The sequence below is a fragment of the Musa acuminata genome, chromosome BXJ3-8 (genome assembly GCF_036884655.1).
Source record: "Musa acuminata AAA Group cultivar baxijiao chromosome BXJ3-8, Cavendish_Baxijiao_AAA, whole genome shotgun sequence".
In the NCBI taxonomy this organism is placed as follows: Eukaryota; Viridiplantae; Streptophyta; class Magnoliopsida; order Zingiberales; family Musaceae; genus Musa; species Musa acuminata.
Genome location: NC_088356.1, coordinates 2,125,177 through 2,145,673, shown reverse-complemented (window position 1 = coordinate 2,145,673; position 20,497 = coordinate 2,125,177). Strand labels below are relative to the sequence as shown.

The 20,497-nt window shown below is 45.3% G+C and overlaps 2 protein-coding genes and 1 long non-coding RNA gene across 8 annotated transcripts; all 3 read left to right on the top strand.

Moving 5' to 3' along the window:
* The first annotated feature begins 8,094 nt into the window (after positions 1 to 8,094).
* LOC135644675 (cytochrome c oxidase subunit 6a, mitochondrial-like) lies at positions 8,095 to 10,912 on the top strand. Of its 6 annotated transcripts, none has more exons than XR_010498561.1 (5): positions 8,095 to 8,282; positions 8,376 to 8,482; positions 8,576 to 8,618; positions 10,008 to 10,180; positions 10,657 to 10,912. XR_010498561.1 is itself a non-coding variant. In XM_065162465.1 (5 exons), the coding sequence occupies exons 1-5, from the start codon at positions 8,171 to 8,173 to the stop codon at positions 10,704 to 10,706; spliced, it is 396 nt and encodes a 131-aa protein (XP_065018537.1). In that variant the 5' UTR covers positions 8,095 to 8,170; the 3' UTR covers positions 10,707 to 10,912. The 6 variants fall into 6 exon arrangements, 4 of the variants coding, with proteins under 4 accessions (XP_065018537.1, XP_065018539.1, XP_065018538.1 ...); XR_010498560.1 differs by having other exon boundaries at positions 9,959 to 10,076; XM_065162465.1 differs by having other exon boundaries at positions 10,097 to 10,180.
* A 3,402-nt stretch (positions 10,913 to 14,314) lies between these two features.
* LOC103993985 (aspartic proteinase nepenthesin-1-like) lies at positions 14,315 to 15,791 on the top strand. The gene has a single exon (XM_009414234.3). It carries the CDS (start codon positions 14,342 to 14,344, stop codon positions 15,629 to 15,631), a length of 1,290 nt encoding a protein of 429 aa, XP_009412509.2. The 5' UTR covers positions 14,315 to 14,341; the 3' UTR covers positions 15,632 to 15,791.
* Positions 15,792 to 16,909: 1,118 nt separating this feature from the next.
* LOC135646067 (uncharacterized) lies at positions 16,910 to 18,717 on the top strand. Its single transcript, XR_010498952.1, has 2 exons — positions 16,910 to 17,050; positions 18,335 to 18,717. It is a non-coding gene; the product is annotated as an uncharacterized LOC135646067 (long non-coding RNA).
* The last annotated feature ends 1,780 nt before the right edge of the window (positions 18,718 to 20,497 follow it).

The window sequence follows — 20,497 nt, the reverse complement described above, 5'->3', positions numbered from 1 at the left end:
ATTTGTTTTGTTATAATCTGCAATTAATAAATAGACAAGTCATCTTACAATTAAAATAGACTGCTATTTTGCATCTTCTAGTGCATTATTGGAATTAGTGGAAGAAAAAAATACATTTCATTGAAATAATACTCTTCCTTACCAATAACTGTTTTGGAAAAACAAGAAGAACATTATTTTGGAATACTGGAAGTATAAACAATTTATTTCGTTCTTTCATATGAATTATCCTAATATTATTTTTAATACAACATTTCCATTCATCCCTTATGATAAGGGTAAAAATGGCGATGTGACACACCATCACAGCATCCCCCTGAGCGACACACTGCCCGAGGCTCGCCATACCCTGCAGCAGCTCGGCCTCCCACGCAGCCCCAGTGGCAATGTCAGACGCCACCAAAGGTACAGCCCTACCCTGCAGACAACCACGTCAGGTAACATCAAACTTCATCTATAAATACCCCCAAACTCTAAAGAGAAAAGGGGGGGAGGAACTCACTCAGACACAAAACACTCAGAGGCTCTTCTTCTGCCTCATCCACAATCCCCTCCACATCTTTCTCTAACTTGATCGTCGGAGGGGTCGGGCCGAGCTCCCGGCCCGACCTGTGTGCAGGTGCGAGACGGTGTCGCCTCTTCCCAAAGCTGCGGCGGAGCTGCCTCCTGACCCGAGCCGCCGACCCGAACCGCCGACCCGACCTGCCGAACCGACCTCCCGACTCGAACCACCGAGCTCGGCCGCCGGGAGACCTCGAGGAGCGCCCCCACGGAGATCACCGCCTTCCGGACCCGAACCGAGCCGCGACGGCCCCGAGGCCACGGCTAAAAAAGTTACTTACCGTAACAGAATGGCGCTAGAAGGAGGGCCCGAAATGACGGTACGTTAGTTTTCTCCTTGGTTGCTCCGCTACAGCCGACCTGCACCAGCAGCAGCGACTTCTGGGGTTGGTCTTGGCGCCTCGACCCCTCGGTCCCACGCGCGAGGCAAACCCGAGCGCGTCGTCCCCACGCGCGCGGCCAGCCCGCGCGCCTCGACCTCACGACCGAAACGCCCGCATCGGCCCCCACGCGCGCGGCCAATCCGCCCGCGCGCAACCAGCCTACGCTCCTCGGCCTCATGCGTAGCCAACACGCTGCACGCTGCCTCGGCCACTCGGCCTCGTGCGCAGCCAGCAAGCAGCCTCGCTGCCTTGGCCACTCGGCCTCATGCGCAGCCAGCACGCTGCCTCGGCCACTCGGCCTCGTGCGCAGCCAGCAAGCAGCCTCGCTGACTCGACCACTCGGCCCCTTGCGCAGCAAGCACTGCGCTGCCTCGGCCTCGGCCCCATGCGCAGCAAGCACTACGCTGCCTTGGCCACTCGGCCTCATGCGCAGCCAGCACGCTGCCTCGGCCACTCGGCCTCATGCGCAGCCAACACGCTGCTGTCTCAGCCCCTCGGCCTCATGCGCAGCAAGCAACACGCTGCCTCGGCCCCTCGGCCTCGTGCGCAGCCAACACGCTGCCTCGGCCCCTCGACACCATGCGCAGCTTGCTGCCTCGGCCCCGTGCGCGGCCAGCCCGCGTCAGCTGCTCGGCGGACGGCGCTGCCTGCTGCTTCGGCCCTAGACGCGGCCACCCCGCGTCAGCTCTTCGGCTAACGGCACAACATGCTACCTCGGCCCCATGCGCGGCCAGCCCGCGTCAGCTGCTCGGCTGACGGTGCAGCCCGCTGCCTTGACCCTTCGGCCCCATGTGCAGCCAACACGCTGCACGCTGCCTCGGCTCCTCGGCCACATGCGCAGCCAACACGCTGCAGCCAGCACGCTGCCTCGGCCACTCGGCCTCATGCGCAGCCAACACGCTGCACGCTGCCTCGGCCACTCGGCCTCATGCGCAGCAAGCAGTGCGCTGCCTCGGCTCCTCGGCCTCATGCGGAGCCAACACGTTGCACGCTGCCTCGGCTACTCGGCCTCATGCGCAGCAAGCAGCGCGCTGCCTCGGCTCCTCGGCCTCATGCGCAGCCAACACGCTGCCTCGGCCCCTCGGCCTCATGCGCAGCCAGCACGCTGCAGGCCGCACGCTTCCTCGGCGCCTCGGCCCCATGCGCGGTCTATCCGCCTACACCGAACACCTCGGCCAATCACTGCCGAGATCTACCTCGGCGCGGCCCGACCGCCTGTCGTGTTCCTCGGCCGCGTGGTGCCCGAGGCCGCGTCCTCGCGTCCTGCCCGCTTGATCGTGCTACTCGGTCACATGACCCTCGCGACCACGCCTGCGCGGTCACCCCGCCTGCGTCGTGCTCCTTGGCTCCATGTTCCCGAGACAGACCAGTGCCGCCAGTACGCCCGCGTCGTGCCCCTCGGCTCCATAAACCCCGAGACACGTCTGCACGGCCAGCCTGCCCACGCCGAACTCCACGGCCCTATCCACCTGGTTCACGCCCCTCGGTCGCGGCTTGCCTGCGCCGAACCCCTCAGCTCCATGCTTGCCAAGCCCACCACCTCGGTCGCAGCCTGCCTGCACCGAGCACCTCGGCAACTCTCTGTCGAAATCCCACCTCAGGGCGGCCTGCCCGCCTGAGCGGTGTCCCTCGGTCACAGCCTGCCTGCACCGAGCACCTCGGCCAATCTCTGCCGATACCCACCTCGGCGCGGCCCGACCGCCTGTCGTGTTCCTCGGCCGCGTGGTGCCCGAGGCCACGTCCTCGCGTCCTGCCCGCCTGATCGTGCTACTCGGCCGCATGACCCTCGCGACCACGCCTGCGCGGTTTGCTCGCCTGCGTCGTGCTCCTCGGCAGTATGATGACCGAGACCACACCTGCGCGGCCTGCCCGCCTGCGTCGTGCTCCTCGCTTCCATCATCCCCGAGACACACCTGCGCGACCAGACCGCCTGCGTCGTGCTCCTTGGCTCCATGTTCCCGAGACAGACCAGCGCCTCCAGTACGCCTGCGTTGTGCCCCTCGGCTCCATAAACCCCGAGACACGCCTGTGCGGCTAGCCTGCCCGCGCCGAACTCCTCGGCCATATCCACTACCTTGCCCACCTGGGTTACGTCCCTTGGCCGCAGCCTGCCTGCGCCGAGTGCCTCGGCTCCATGCTTACCGAGGTCACCACCTCGGTCGCGTAATGCCCAAGGCCGCCACCTCGGTCGCATAATGCCCGAGGCCTCCTCGGTCGCTTAATGCTCGAGGACACCCCCTTTGGCTCCGTACCACCCGAGACACACACCTGCGCAGTCGCCCCGAGACACGTCTGCACGGCCAGCCTGCCCGCGCCGAACTCCACGGCCCTATCCACCTGGTTCACGCCCCTCGGCCGCGGCTTGCCTGCGCCGAACACCTCAGCTCCATGCTTGCCAAGCCCACCACCTCGGTCGCAGCCTGCCTGCACCGAGCACCTCGACCAATCTCTGCCGAGACCCACCTCGGCGCGGCCCGACTGCCTGTCGTGTTCCTCGGCCGCGTGGTGCCCGAGGCCACGTCCTCGCGTCCTGCCCGCCTGATCGTGCTACTCGGCCGCATGACCCTCGCGACCACGCCTGCGCGGTTTGCTCGCCTGCGTCGTGCTTCTCGGCAGTATGATGACCGAGACCACACCTGCGCGGCCTGCCCGCCTGCGTCGTGCTCCTCGCTTCCATCATCCCCGAGACACACCTGCGCGACCAGACCGCCTGCGTCGTGCTCCTTGGCTCCATGTTCCCGAGACAGACCAGCGCCTCCAGTACGCCTGCGTTGTGCCCCTCGGCTCCATAAACCCGAGACACGCCTGTGCAGCTAGCCTGCCCGCGCCGAACTCCTCGGCCATATCCACTACCTTGCCCACCTGGGTTACGTCCCTTGGCCGCAGCCTGCCTGCGCCGAGTGCCTCGGCTCCATGCTTACCGAGGTCACCACCTCGGTCGCGTAATGCCCAAGGCCGCCACCTCGGTCGCATAATGCCCGAGGCCTCCTCGGTCGCTTAATGCTCGAGGACACCCCCTTTGGCTCCGTACCACCCGAGACAACACCTGCGCGGTCACCCCGCCTGCGTTGTGTTCCTCGGCCCTCGGCTCTACGCCATCCCGAGACCACACCTGCGCGGTCACCCCGCCTGCGTTGTGTTCCTCGGCCCTCGGCTCTACGCCATCCCAAGACCACACCTGCGCGGTCACCCCGCTAGTGTTGTGCTCCTCGGCCCTCGGCTTTACGCCTCCCGAGATCACACCTGCGCGGTCACCCCGCCTGCGTTGTGCTCCTCGGCCCTCGGCTTTACGCCTCCCGAGATTATACCTGCGCGGTCACCCCGCCTGCGTTGTGCTCCCCGGCCCTCGGCTTTACGCCTCCCGAGACCACACCTGTGCGGTCACCCCGCCTGCGTTGTGCTCCTCGGCTCGACACCTCCTGAGATCACACCTGCGCGGTCACCCCGCCTGCGCTGTGCTCCTCGGCCCTCATCGGCTCCATCGGCTCCGAGTCCAACCCTGCTCGGCTTCCTGACTGAGTTGCGCACCTCGGCCCCATGTTGCACGAGACGCGTCCGCGCGGCTAGCCCGCCTGCGTCGTACGCCTCGGATCCGCATAACCAGCCCACCTAAAGTAAAAAGCCATGCATCGGACCCCCTGTATGCAAGAACCGACGCATAGCTCCTTTCGGGGGGGGGCATATGATAAGGGTAAAAATGGTGATGTGACACACCATGACAGCATCCCCCTGAGCGACACACTGCCCGAGGCTCTCCATACCCTGCAGCAGCTCGGCCTCCCACGCAGCCCCAGTGGCAATGTCAGACGCCACCAAAGGTACAGCCCTACCCTGCAGACAACCACGTCAGGTAACATCAAACTTCATCTATAAATACCCCCAAACTCTAAAGAGAAAAGGGGGGGAGGAACTCACTCAGACACAAAACACTCAGAGGCTCTTCTTTTGCCTCATCCACAATCCCCTCCACATCTTTCTCTAACTTGATCGTCGGAGGGGTCGGGCCGAGCTCCCGGCCCGACTTGTGTGCAGGTGAGAGACGGTGTCGCCTCTTCCCGAAGCTGCGGCGGAGCTGCCTCCCGACCCGAGCCGCCGACCCGACCTGCCGAACCGACCTCCCGACCCGAACCACCGAGCTCGGCCGCCGGGAGACCTCGAGGAGCGCCCCCACGGAGATCACCGCCTTCCTAACCCGAACCGAGCCGCGACGGCCTCGAGGCCACGGCTAAAAAAGTTACTTACCGTAACACCTTATAAATCCAGATTTTTTATATCCTAATTACTGGACATGCTATTTTTCTATCTCTACTCAAGTAGCAATTTCTTTTTCTTCTTTTTTCCGTTAAGCAATCCAAACATAGTTTTGAATGGGAACATTTCTTCTCACTTTTTTTTTTCCCTTAAATTTATATCTGAACAAGAATTCTCAAAGAACTCAATGTATAACTAAAAATAGAACACATAATTTATTTTATCCTTAATGATGAAGAAAAATTAAGTAAAAATATCTCAATACAAAGTGCTTTTCCATCCCCATTCCGATCCTCATCTCATTCCCTATCTAGATGGGACAAGATGAAGGACAAAAAATTCATGAATCCACATGTTCTTAATATTCTTCTAATTATTCATTCTATTAAAATAAAATTATTAAAATTAATAAATAATATCAAAATTTATAAATAATAACAATGATTGAACGTTTAATTCATTCATCCAATAGGGAATGTTATGGTTGAATATCTGGTTCAATCGAACCAAATACCATTTTTACAATTAAGACTCAACCCAATTTGATTTGAATCAAACGGATTATACGTCTGGGCCCAACATCTAGCTCACATATTGATGAGATAAGGATAGTATATCCGCTCAAAAAAAAAAAAAATACTTTCGTTCTCGTTTATTCCATATCTTTATGGTGATTCCCCGTAGAGACAAGTACCCATAGCATAATTGTCATCTTTAATTCTTCTTAACATACCCTAAGCATCATGATTCCAAATTATAGGGTAAGGGTGACAGCAGATCAGAAAAAAAATTTCCCAACATTTGAACTATCTCATTTAAACAAAGGCATAAGTATTTGATGAAGTTTAACATGGGTTTGGATAAGAGAGCAAGTACCTAAGTCAGGCTCAACATGAGGCAGTCACCAACACAACTAGATGGATTCAAGCTTGAGTTCTGATGAACCGCTGCCAATCTTTAGTGATTCTTCACCTTCACTGCAATCAATGGCATGTAAAGATTAAATTTCAACAGGGATATTTCAGTCACATTTTACACAATTAGGAAAATCCAACCATATCTGAGAGAGACAACAAATCAGTCACCTGGTTCCCCCTTCACCATCTGCAAAGACCTGAGGAAAGCAGCAGCACAAATACAAGAAAAACTATTACCTTCATGAATGATGAAACAAAAGTCCCTAATCCAGAAAACAACAATTCTAACAAAGAGCTAATTTTAACTTCTCACAATCATATCATATTATATTATATTATATTATATTATATTTTATATATATATATATATATATATATATATATATATATATATATATATATATATATATATCAGCTATCAGTTTTCATATAAAAACAGAAAGTAATCAAAGTTCTCTTACAAGAACTCGTAAAAATATTCTAGCCCCATTTTACCTTCTATATTGCTTTTACATTGAAATTAAATAAGATTAAGATTGGATTATAAAATTTTAATAAATATATTATTATTAATTTTAACTTAAATATTTTAATAAAATTATATTAAATAAAAATTGATGTGTCAGTCAGCGCGTAGGTCGATGTCAGAGCCAAAAACCTCGCAAGCAGGCGGTCCCCATCCCGACGGCAAGAGGGGTATGGACGGTCCGGCTCCGTATAACTCTCTCCTGGCCGCCGCCGCTCATCTGTTCAACTCGGACCCTGAAATGGCGGCAGATTACAGGGCGCGCCAACATCCTGAGCGATATGAGCCCAATCCCCATCTTCTCGACGTCGATGGGGATCTTGCGGAGGGTCTGGGCGGCGTGGGTGTGGAAGACGTCCTTCTCGAGGCAGATGCCGCCCGATCACATCCAGTAGCTGGACGACGCTGATCTCGTTGTTGACGGCGATGACAGAGACCGGGCCGGTGTCAGGGCGAATGGCATGGTGGCAGCGAGCTGGCCGAGGTCGACGAGGCTAACGAGAGCATGGCGCCGAGAACGCAAGGGTCGACAGGAGTGGTGGCTTGCATGTCGAGGTAGAGGGAGCGGCCGGAGATCTTGACGCCCTTCACCGAGATGACCCCGGTGGGCCCCTCTTCCGCCGCCGCCCGGGAGCGCGAGCAGGGGCCTTCGGAGCGGCAACGGCGGCGTCGGAGGCGAGATGCGGCGGCCATGATAGCGAGTGGGTTCCTACTTTGTCGGAGTTGATGACAGTCTTGGAAGGAAGTGGAGGACGACGCAGCGGTGGTGATGCGGCGGTTAGAAAGTACCGGCAAAACCGATGGGAGCGAAGGCATCGACGTTTCCAGTTTCGATGTCGTTGCCCCAAAGGCGACCTTTCGTGTGACTGGGCAAATGCGGGCCCATCGGCATGACCAACCAATATATGAGTAGTATATCATTTTAACGCGAATCTTAAAGTTATTCTATCCATTCGATCATACCTTAGATGAACGCTCACGGTTTGCTACGGTCACAGTACTCTCCTACCCTCACAAGGGACTTGTGCTTTCTGCATTGGCGAAAAGGCAATGAACGTTTTCAATAATATCATTCTTATTAGTTTGATCGAATCATTTCCAGAGCCAGATTAGATCGTTCGTCTTAGTTTGATTGAATCATTTCCAGAGCCAGATTAGATCCATTCTTCTAATTTGTATAGAAATTGAACTTGATGTGATTGGTCTGCTGAACCAGATTCCGTTTATACTTAAGCTTCTACACCAGCGGTCTCGCGGGCGTGGCTTGTAATTCTAATTACTAGCGAAAAACTCGTAAATATCATTTATCCTATGATAGAATCTTAAATTGCTTTTTATTCTAAAATAATTCTAAATTAGTATGACATTTCACAACATATATGCTGTCATTCTCCATTATATAATACACCGCAGGAACAGAATACCGCTAGTTTTCCAGAGAGCGCGAGGGAGCGCGGGAGACTTCCACTGACGAAATTACATTGACGCTGCCTTGTTAGCAAGCGAGTAACAGAAAGACTCAACTAAGTCTCATGCCGATGCCGATGGCGAAATCAAGCCTCCGATCCGTCGCCTCCCTTTGCAGCCGCGCGGCCAAGCTCGGCACCAGGAGCTTCTCCTCTGCCGCTCGTTATGACGAAACCTGTAAGCCATCGATGTTCCTATTGTCTTCGTCATCTCCTCTTTGGGGGGTTCTTATTTTGTAGGATTGACAGTTACTCTCGTTCGATTCCGCAGATGAAGCGGAGAAATGGGAGAAGATCTCGATCGCGGGAATCGTCACCTGCGCTGTCCTCTCGATCTATAATCTGTCCAAGGGCCATCACGAGCATCCCGAGCCTCCGGTAGTTGCTCTTGTTCTCTTCGTCTAATCTAATTTCGGAACTCCACTTGCTTTTGTTGATGATTGACGGCAAAAAGTTCGATCTTTCTTGCAGCCTTACCCATATCTCCGCATCCAGAAGAAGGATTTCCCTTGGGGTGCGTTTTTAGTCCTCTCCGTTGATTCAATTGTTTGATTATGTTATCATATTATAGGTATGATTAAATTTTGATTATAGATATCAGTCAATAAAAAATATAAATAGTTATAATAATTTTTTTTTAGAAAATGATCTTGATAAAATTGATTATTCTAAATATTTATCTTTGATCTTCTGCTTTCATTTTAAATAAATATAACATCTTAAAGACCATACATTATATAACATTATTAAGAGATGATAGATCATCTCTTCGTCTAAAGATAATATATGTTTGAGCATGATATTTTTATTTAAATAATTAAAATTATTTATTTTTATTATCATGTTTATATATATATATATATATATATATATATATATATATATATATATATATTATGATTCAATATAATATAGGACTGTCTTGACAAAATAAATTATATGGGTCATTTTGAATTATCCTAGTAAAGTAAGTATGACAATGATGATATATAATCATTATGACTCATATTGATAATCATACTTATTGTGATATTATTATGTTTATTGGATTATTTTATAAAATTTGTGTGTACGTATAAAATGTTTTCTAAAAAAATTAGAATCCAATTAAATAAAATTATTTTTAAATAAATTTTATTTTATTTATTTTGTATATTTTATAAATTAATGGGTCAAAGTGAGAGAATATTATTTTATATGATCATATCTTAACTAGATAAGATATATTATAAATATGATTAAATTTTAATTATAATTATCGATCAATTGAAAGATGTTCAACTAAGGAGATGACCTTGATGAGAGGAATTATCATACGTACTTATCTTAGACCTTTTGCTCTCACCTATAATAGACATGATCTCTTATGGAGTCAACATGGATATGTGATGTGATGTTCTTGCGAGATTATAGATCTTTTCTTATCTCTTCTTAGTCACGTCATGTGATGTTATTGAGATTACATATCTATTTGCAATCTTCCTTGGTCTCTAATCCATGACTCATAGTCATCCTGTGAAGGATGGAAAAAAAAAAAAGACGAGTCTAGTTCTCCTTATAGATTGACATCGCTATAGCTTTCGGATCTGATATCGATGCATCTACATATCAGATAAAGACTTTCTAAATGATACACATCATAAATTTGATCTGATCTTAGTTTTTTAACATTAAAATTTTTCACGCAACGTAAATATAAGTCACGATTTTTCTGCTTATATGGAATTATTGTTAGTGAAGATCAAATATGTCATGACCATGAAAAGCATTTAATTCAATCACAAAATAATAAAATTTCTTTTAACAGTCTTAGTATGTCTCAAATTATTAGAGGAGCAGGCAATTCCTTTTCAGTGAATGGATACTGCTACTTGAGTGCTTACAATCTGGAGCTACTTCTCAGCTACATCTTCTGCTGAAAATTCCTCGTCGCATACAACAGCTGACAGCAAGCACTGACGCAAATTCTGATGTAAACCTCTTCCTTCACAGTGCTCAACATACCACATTCGCTCCTGATAAAGATCCCTGACTCTGCTGCAAGTACATCTGAAAACATAGACATTATTATAGTTGGTGAGTCCATGAGTCAAAAATAAAGTTTCGCATGAACTAGCATGATCCAAATTCTAGTGAATAGGAGTTGACATATTCTTATAGCATAGTCATTCAACAAATGTTCTAATCGATCAGCTTATCCATTGATGATAGGTAGTGACATTTTTCCCTCGTTGGCCTGAAACTTATGCTTCTTAAACAAATTTCTGTAAACCCCAGCTTCCAGTTTTTCATCTCAAATTCCACCCATAATGTTTTGAACATCTCAAATTTGCTTACGAGGCACAATAATGGTTCGGTTATTACTAATTAATTTTCTTTTCCTCCTCCTAGAAGATCTTTTACTACTTAGGCCTGAGTGCGAAGATGTTTATCTTCATAATGAATGAACACTCTAATAAATGTGTGCTAAATGACTTGTCAGGGACATAATTCATCAATTTGTTTTTCTTATTCTTTGTCGAGTGAAGCTTTGGATTCTTTGTGGTTTTCAGGTCCAGAACCCCTCACAGAGCACATCAAAAAGAAGTCCTCCAAGCAGTAGCATACCTTTACAAGGATGCTTACATCCACAACAATTACTGCCTAGCTTTAATAAGATATTTGGTGAAATAAAGAAGGATATATATATAGGTCTGAAAATATATGATCTGTTGTAATAGCATGATAAAAAATTGTATTGAATTTGATTGTTAAGATGTCTGGTAGACTTGAACTGTTGGGGAAACATCGGATACATTTTATGTTTTAGTATTGCCTATTTTATTCTGTCAAACCTGTAGGGTCGGAGAACGGGACCGCAATTCCACCATCTGTGGGTGGAGTCTAAAAAGGATGTAGGGGACACAATGACTCCTCGGATTCCTTCTTGTTCTTTGCCACCTGCACTGCACTTGAGATGTGAAATCTGTGGGTGCACCCGATGATTTCAGGTCGCGACGTGTCTTTTTTTGTTTTTTTTGGGATCGGCTCTTAGTAATTATTAATAGTCTGAATCACATTATTGATAAAAAATAATTTGATCAAAATTTCTAAAATCTTAAACCGTCAAAACTCGGTTATTTGCGAATATTATATAAATATGTTAATTAGATATTAAGTGAAATAAAGAAGGATATATATAAGTTTTAAAATATATGTTGTGTATTAATAGTGTCATGAAAAAGAAGTCGTCGACATTTAGTCAGTCCGATACGATCTAGATCCTTATACGTATGGTTATATGTTTCTAAGGTCATAACGTCGAGTTCTTGACATGTCATCTATATGAAGATTGAGATCGAGATAAGTTTTCATACTTTCAACATTCAAGTTAATAACTCGAGATATATAAGTATGAACGTGAATGGTCAAAAAAATCATTCAAATTAATTTTTATATCTCGTCATAAAGAAGTAAAATATTTTATATAATATTATATGGTAATATAGTTTTTAATTATTTTCATTAGTCTCCCTTTGGTTTATTATCACATGGGTGACTATTATTATCAATCTTTGACTTTTGCTAATGTGAATGGACAAGTGGAAGATGTCCATCTTCTTCCTCTATCTTGAATACTACGTGTCAGTGATACGTCGAATAAAAATTAATTAACAGTATATTTCCTATCAACTAGTATGATAAATATCTTCAATTTGATTGTTAGATATCTCGAAGACCAATGGTTAGGAAAAATATACAAATTATGTTTTAGTATTCTCCTCTGAAAGTATCGGAGCATAGGACCACAATTCCAGTATCTGTGGGTGTAGTCTTAACGAGGAGGATGTAGAGGTGTAGTCTTAAAGAAGATGACATCCATCTTGAATACTATTGATGGTTTAACAATATACTTTCTATCAACTAGCATGAAAAATATTTTGAATTTGATTATTAGATATTTGGAAGACCAACAGTTAGGGAAAACATACAAATTATGTTTTAGTATTCTCCTAGGAGCATAGGACCACAATTCCAGTATCTATCGGTGTAGTCTTAACGGGGAGGATGTAGGGGCCTAAATTACTCCTCGGATACCTTCTCAATGACTGTGTCTCTCTCTCTCTCTCTCTCTCTCTCTCTCCAAGCCGGCTTTGCCACCTGCACCTGTGATGTGAAATCTACGGGTCCAACAGTGGATGGTTGGTGAGAAATCGCCCTCGGGTTGGCCGTGGCTGATTCAAATCCTCCCTCTCTTCCCATTCTTTTGTGTCCCAAAGTTATGGTGTTGGGAGTAACCATTATTATAGCTTGTCGGGGGAGAGAAGGTTGTTCGTGCTCCTACTTGAATCATTATCCTTCTTTCTGTTTACATGTGTTCATATCATTGATTGTGATGTCACATTTCTCTAAATCATTATCTCCTTCCTTTAATGTAAATTAGAATTGAGTGTTTAAATGTGTTGGATTAATGATCGGTGTGTTTGTAAATCAAACAAACTTGGGGATAGAAAATGTCTTAAAGAATTAATGACACTCTTATATTGCCCTAATAAATTTCATGAACACATCCATTGTACTTTTCCAATGTCCCCACCAAATTATTCCTTATAGAGAGATGAATGGTCGAGAGAAAGGAGAATATGGACGCATGTCACATCTAAATATTGTAATGTTGCCTAGTCATGGGGACTTTTAAGTGCCACTCAACCCCATCGAAAGTAGAGGAACATGCAAATGATTAAAGCAATGTATATGGAATTTTCTTTATGGATGGTGGTCTCTTTTTTTGGGTATGTGACAAATTCGAGTCCTCCATTAGCATTCATTATACCTTTCATGGGGTGGAATAGAAACAAAGTATAGATTCCTTTTGGTCTCCCCCTCCTCCTTACCAGCCACATTCTTAAAGCTACCCACTGAGATTTGCTTTTCCTTTTGGAGTTTCACATTTATTTTCACAAATTTTTGACATATATCACTTTTGAACATTAAGCTTGGAAACAACATATTTAATGTACCATATAGGTCCTTCAAAATTGAAGTCCCTTACTTACTTCCACCTATTATTCTTACAATCATTACAAATTCTTTAAGGTTTATAATGTCAATGGGAATTGCAAACAACAATCACATGACAATGAATTGATGGGAATTAATTATGTAAGTTAAATTTAGAAGGGCAAATATATATATATATATATATATATATATATATATATATATATATATATATATATATATATATATATATATATATGCTTGATAATGACGATAATCTCTTTTTACTATTGGTAATCTCTTGCTATTCATAATTCCTAAAAGAAATAATACAATATAATTTTACTATTTGTAATCCCTATCAATCTTATTCTTTTATTTTTTTTAATAATTCTTAATTTTATTCGCATTAATATTTATTCGCTTGTTGTTTCATATTGTCCGACCTCAAATGACATCATCATCCTTGAAGGAGGAGAAAGAACGAATATAAAGTATTTATAATCATTTATAAATGATTATTTTAGAAATATGAAAATAAAATAAAAATAAAAATTATAAATAGTAAAAATGGGAATGCAAATACAAATTTCCAAAAAATAATAATGGTTTCAAAGGGATATATATATAGTTGCATGCGGTGAGGGGTCCCCATGGCACTCTCTATAGGGACGTGCACTAACACATCCCTCTCGCTTTCGTCTTTCCATTGTTTTTGGTTTCGGTCTGTTTCCTGTGTAATTTACGCCTACATAAGAGGGAGCTGATCGGAGAAGGTGCTGCGGGCCCACTCCCCTTCGTCTTGTCTCCTTGTTTCTCCCATCATTTGCCCATCAAGACACAAAACATTGGCAACAAGAATGAAAGCATTTTGTCGTAGCAGCAGCCATAATCTTACGGATAGAAGCCAGAAACTTGTTTCCTGAAGAGAACAGATGCATGTTAAGAGAGAGAGAGAGAGAGAGAGAGAGAGAGAGAGAATCTACTCCACATGATACAAGTCATGGTGTGCATTGATAGAGAAGCAATACCAACCTGATGGCAACAAGAGAAGCTGCATCTACCATCACCGGTTGCCGGTAATCTGCGGCAATTTACGTCTAATCAGTGTGGAGAAGGTAGAACATATCAGCAACTGTTGGTGGAGCAGCTTCCGAGTCTCCCTCATTCACTTCAACGTAATCTCTATCTTGTGCATATATATATATATATATATATAGATGGTCGCACTGCGTTACCTCCTCATCGATCTCTTCCATGGCTGCGGTGTTATCTTTGTTGCTTGTAGTACTCATTTCTCATGCTCCCTCGGCCTTCCCTGCAACCACCCACGAAGCCACTACCGGGCTTCGAGTGGCAATAACTCGCACCGATTCCCCCAGCTCTTTCACGTTCAAGGAGCGGTTTCACCGGGCCGTGGAACGAAGCCGGCGGCGGAGGGAAGTCCTCAAGCTCGCCAAGAGCTCGAGACATGACGTCGAGGCCGTGTTCAAGTGGGGGGACTCTGAGTACCTGATAGAGCTCGCCGTCGGCACTCCGATGCAGCCCATCACCGCCATCCTCGACACCGGCAGCGATCTCATATGGACGCAGTGCATGCCGTGCATCCGGTGCCTGCCCCAACCCAGCCCTTACTACGACCCCTCCACCTCCTCCACCTACTCCGTGCTTCCCTGCTCCAGTCCCTCCTGCTCCGGCGTCCAACATTTCTGCACCCAGGCTCTGTGCCAGTACTATACAAGCTACGGGGACAACACCGTAACCAATGGCTTCCTCTCGACCGAGACGCTCACCTTCGGCCGCAAGCGGGTTCCCGGCATCACCTTCGGGTGCGGCAGTTGGAACAACGGCACCCTCTCCAACTCCACCGGCATCGTGGGGCTGGGACGAGGCAGTCTGTCGCTACCATCTCAGCTCCACCCTCGTAGATTCTCTTACTGCCTCACTCCTGACAATAGCACGAGCACCGGCCATCTCTTCCTGGGTTCCAAGGCCAAACTGGGCCGACGACACCGAGGTGGTCGTGTCCAGACCACGCCGATGCTACCGAGCCCTTCTGCTGTCCCATTCAACACTTACTACTACCTCCCTATACAAGGCATATCGCTCGGCCGCACCCTTCTTCCCATCCCAAAGACCGCGTTCCAGATCAAAAAAGACGGAAACGGCGGCATGATCATCGACTCCGGCACCCAGTTCACCATTGTGGATCCGGCCGCGTTCCATGTCATAGTTAAAAAGATCTCGTCCCTGGTGCACCTGCCGGTGGCCGAGTTGACGAACGAATCACTTTGCTTCTCGTGGACGCCGGGGTTGCACCCGCTGCCGGAGATGCCGGACATGGTCTTCCATTTCGACGGCGCCAACATGGTGATTCCCAGAGATAAGTACATGTTTTTGGATCCCGACGACGGGTTCTGCTTGGCGATCATCGCCATGGACGGCACGTCGATCCTGGGCAACTACATGCAGCAGAACATGCACATCCTCTACGATCTGGAAGCCAACTCGCTGTCCTTTGCTGATGCACGGTGCGACCAAATCTGAGTCGCGGTCGGTCGATGCTGCTACTCTCATGCTTGCTTAGTCCACAATAAGTGCGTACCGTCTGATATGACCAGCACGTCACTGAATCTATCTGATGCAATGCAAGTCTATCTACGAAGTATAAATTAAGACATTCCACGTGGTCGAATGACTTTCTATACGATTAGTTATTACCTAAAACGTACCATTTAGTCAATGCCATTAAGTAACGACTTTCTACGTGTCTCATATTCCTTATTTAGTTATTCCTTACTTCCTTCCTCAACTCCTCTCGAGTCGAACGAGCTCGAGACCGTGTTGGGCGCGGTTTGATTGATCCATGAGTGGGAAACGACTCCTCGGGGGTACTCGCCGCAGAGGACTAGGCCGTCAGGCTCGTCGGGGCGTGGTGCATCTCCGGCGGAGGAGCGGATCTGAGAGATGGACGACGGCTAGGGAGAGATAGAAGCATGGAAGGCGGCGGAGGCGCCGTCCATCAGTGATCGAACAGTGGATCTTGGTTAGTGAATCATAGCCGTCCGATTCGTTTGATCGCTTAGGTGGGGATATATATACCGAACGGCTTCATTGGCGTGTTAGGGTGGAGAGAGGGATCGAGGAGTAGGCGATGTTTCGCCGTGGGAGGTTCTTGTCGTTCCCTTTGGTGATCGGCGCGGTAATGTAAGTGTTTCTTTTCTTCGTTTCTCTCTGACTAACCTATTCTTATTCGATTTCTATGTCTCTTCTTCTTTCGAAACCCTAATTTGTGCGCCTGGAGACATTGCAAACCCTAACTCATAGTTCTGAGCACCACACGGTTGTGGCCTCCGTTCCATGTCCGATCGCGCACATCTATCGATGATCTACGGCGGGCTAGTGTTAGAGATCAAATTCCTAACCGGTTTTGATTAATTTGTGATGGGTATTAAGCCTTAGGGATCCTAAAAACTGGATGGAAGAGTTGGAGGAGGATGGAGATATTGTCTTGCTTGGGACGTAGAGGGAGTCGGATTGCAGTGCAACTAGGAAGATCCTTGGATTTTGGATTTAGGTAGCAGAGTAGTGAATTACGAAAAGAAGATCACCTTTGATGCTGTTCTAAGTGAGATCGATGAGGTCAGACAAGGGGCGTTTCTTCTCTTTGTCGGAGTTGGTGGAGGGATACGGTAATCGAGAGAGCCTACTGCAATGTTTGCATGTTCCTTTGTCAGATTGAATGAATGGTTGTTTTCATTGGTAGGTGACAGTTCTTGGATGCTATGATCGTGTGCCCCATCCCCTTCCCAACTCAGGTCTATGCATTCCCTCTCATTGATTGATGAATTCACTTTGGACAAGAAAGCTGTATCATTTCTTTGTTGTTTGATGGATCTAACTATGTTCTGCAATGTTGTTGATCTGATTGATTGCTTGAGGACCACTAGATGCAACCGGAAAAAAGTATGACATTGCTTTTCCTTTTCTGTATAGTATTTGTTAGTGACCCTTAATTTCACGAGTCTTTTCTTCCATGATTTTGTCTCTATGGATCAAAGGAGAAATGAAGCTGAGTGGGCGTCGGGTTGTATCATGAGAGTAGCAAGGAGGTCAACATTTCAAAGTGTGGGATAAATAACAAACAACGTATACAAAAACTTAGTGCGGCCAAGATGAGAAAGTTATAGTTAATTTGTGGAGTTTGTTACAACAGTAACAGTAAAGTCGTAAAGTCCCAACTATTTGGGATCAGCTACGTGAATATGTGAGAAGTCATATGATTAGTTTTGAAGATTTAACCTCTATTTATAGTTTCTACTAAAGATTTTTAGATCTTCCTCTACCTCTCCTTATATCATTAATAGTATTCGGTTCACCTTTCCAAACTACCACATGTGTATGGCTCTCTTGAGCACATTCTTATACCATTGCAAACCATTCTCCCTCTTTTTTTTTTATCTCTATCGAAGTTATGCCTGATTGTTCATCGATAAAAGCATCTTGATTTCTTTCATAGCAACTCCACACGTCCAACTCAACATTTTCATCTTAGCAACACAAGCGTTTTGTATATGTTTTGTGGAATTAGCTATTAGAAAATATAATAAGAAATGCTTTCACTCGGAAACAATTAAGTCTAAATTTTGTAGAGGATAAAAGAAGGAAATAGTTTAAAGAATGTTTTGGACATATTCAAAGAAGATCTTGAGATGTTGTGAATTAGACGACATGCATCGAATGCGATTAGTGGTGCAAGAAGAGACAAAAAGTCTAGGAAAGTAAAAAAGGAAGATTTGATTGTCCATGGAAGTATTGATATTTCTGTGTGTTGTAGCTGAACTCAAATAGGTGGGATGTCACATGTAGAAAGGCATACAGATTACAGATTACACCAAAAAGAAAAAGTCCATCTTCGATCATCATTACCGACTTTTGAGCAAAATAGAACACAAAACTACAATCTGAACTTTTTTTTATTGCGTATACCAAAAGCTGATCATCTATCATTGTCTTTGCATTCTTTCCTATAGCCCTTATATAGTCAGGGATGGTAGTCCAGGTTATGATCTAGGAATCTACTTGCTTTTGTATTTCAAATATGCTTCACTTTTATCATCGGTCCTCTGTGTCATCAAAGAATTAAAAAGATCCTACCATGCATAACATCTCCTTAGTAAATATTTCACTTCAGCTCCATTTGTTTCTATATTACTTTCATGTTATCCTAAACCAAAGCATTGTGCACAGAATAGGAGTGGTCTCTGGGAAGGCCATTTTTGGGCCACCTCTCGAGGAGTACTGGACAAAGAAGTTGCAGGAAGAGGCAGCCAAGAAGGGTGATGCCAGCACCAGTTAGCAGCAAGCAAGTAATTAACACTTGAGTAACTAAACTGGTTGAAGGCACGGAAGACTTTGGGCTTAAAACTGCAGCAATTGAGTTGCTATGTTGTTATTTGTGCCCAATACAGTTTTATATGGAATTATGTACGAGGGATTGTAGGCGAAGAACTAATTAACACATCCACAGATACATTGCATCATTTGGAGAGAAGTAATAAATGAATTTGAGTCTATGTAATGACGATGAAAGCCAAGCACGATTAGTCAGTTACCTGTACAAATTTTGCTCACTTGGATCATGCTGTTTTCTTGCACTTACAGAAGCATTTCGGTAATACTTCCTCTAATTTCACTTTTCCAATACATTTTCCTCTGCCTGAGAGAATGCTATAAAAGAATCAGAATGCGTTTGCTTTAGATAACGGTGATACGATGGATGATACCCAGAATTCATCGAGTGTAAGTACTTCAGCCGACTGAAAAGTATGCATGGAAAGACTTGAGACAAACAGGAATGACACACTTCAATCGCATGGCACTTCTCTCATACACTGTGTTTCGACTATTGGACTGACGCTACCTACATACCTGGAAAACCCAAGATAACCATGACTAGAGCTGCTGTGGAACCCAAGAAGGTGAATTGCCCAATAATGATAGAAAAAGTAGCACAGATGCAACCATGGACGATGTATAGTAATAGTAACTGGTCAATCATAAATAAAAATTATTTAGCTACTACTAGCAAAGAAAGCACTAATTATATCAACACACCCATGGAACATGTATAGTAAAATAATCACCAGCTAAAGCTGTTTAACTCAGTGAAGTGACAGATGCTAGTAAAGTAGCAAAGATGCAACCAACCACGAAGCAAGTATGGCTGTTTATGTGAAAAATGATAAATGTTCAATCCAGGGTCTGTCGTACCGAACCATACCACCTGGTACGGGCGGTATGTACTGGTCCGACAGATTGTCGGTACACGGACCGTCTGTTACCGGTCCGAGTATACTGCAGCACTGTAGCAATAGCACTGTAATACTGTAGCAGTGCATTGTAGCAATACACTCGGCACACCTGAGTGTACCGCTCGATATACCGTATCGTACCGGTATCGAGCCCAAGTCGAAATACGGTATTACGAACCTTGGTTCAATCACAAAATAAAAGAAACTTTGTGGATTGCATGGAAAGAATTGGTATTTTAAGACACTAACATGAGATGGATGTATAGGGAAATAACGGTGACTGCAAGCTGTGTAAGAGAAATTTAGAGACACCCCTGGAACTCAGTGAAGTGGCAAATATCAGTATCTAATGCTAGAAAAGCATCGAAGAAGCATTCACAGAGCTAGTAAAGCTGTTTATGTGAAAATAATAAATGTTCAATCATTAAAAAAATGGTTTGGATATTGCGAAGAAAGCCCTAATTATATTTGACATCAATGCTTTACAGTAAAATAATCATGTCTTAGAAGCTGCATGAGAGAAATTTATAGACAACACTGGAACTCCATGAAGCGATAAGCGTTTGCTATTTACTGCTAGTAGATTAGCAAAGATGCAATCACAAAGACAGTAACGTTGTTTATGTGAAAATAATAAATGTTAATTAACAAAAAAAAAGTGTCTATTGCAAAGAAAGCATCAATTATTTTAAAATCTCAAAGATGAAATGCACTCGATTTGATCTCTAGAATGATAATAGGAACAAATGATTCTCATTTCTAGTGTTTGGCAGGATCTCGATTTTGATTCCCTTCTTAGGGGAACTCAAATGTTCTATTTAAGCAGATTTGCAATCCTAGCCAGTAGGGTGAGTTATCATATCCTGTTCCTAAAGGCTAAATAAAGAATACACAAATGACAAAAGTATGAATACGAACAAATACAAAATTACATAAATTTAATTACTAAATAAAGACATTTCTAAATGCAAGATTCTAAAGCTTTTCATGTTGATTTTAACCATATAAGATTTAAGCACAATTCAGATCAATAACATTGATATCCAATCGAAGAAAAAGTAGAGTTAAAAAAGAAGATAGATGCACAGAAGCTCTTCCT

Coding starts and splice junctions, on each gene's coding strand:
- LOC135644675 (XM_065162465.1), top strand. CDS start 8,171: ATGCCGATGCCGATGGCGAAATCAAGCCTCCGATCCGTCGCCTCCCTT. Junction 8,483..8,575: donor ACGAGCATCCCGAGCCTCCG/GTAGTTGCTCTT, acceptor TCTTTCTTGCAG/CCTTACCCATATCTCCGCAT. Junction 10,181..10,656: donor CATAGACATTATTATAGTTG/GTGAGTCCATGA, acceptor TGTGGTTTTCAG/GTCCAGAACCCCTCACAGAG.
- LOC103993985 (XM_009414234.3), top strand. CDS start 14,342: ATGGCTGCGGTGTTATCTTTGTTGCTTGTAGTACTCATTTCTCATGCT.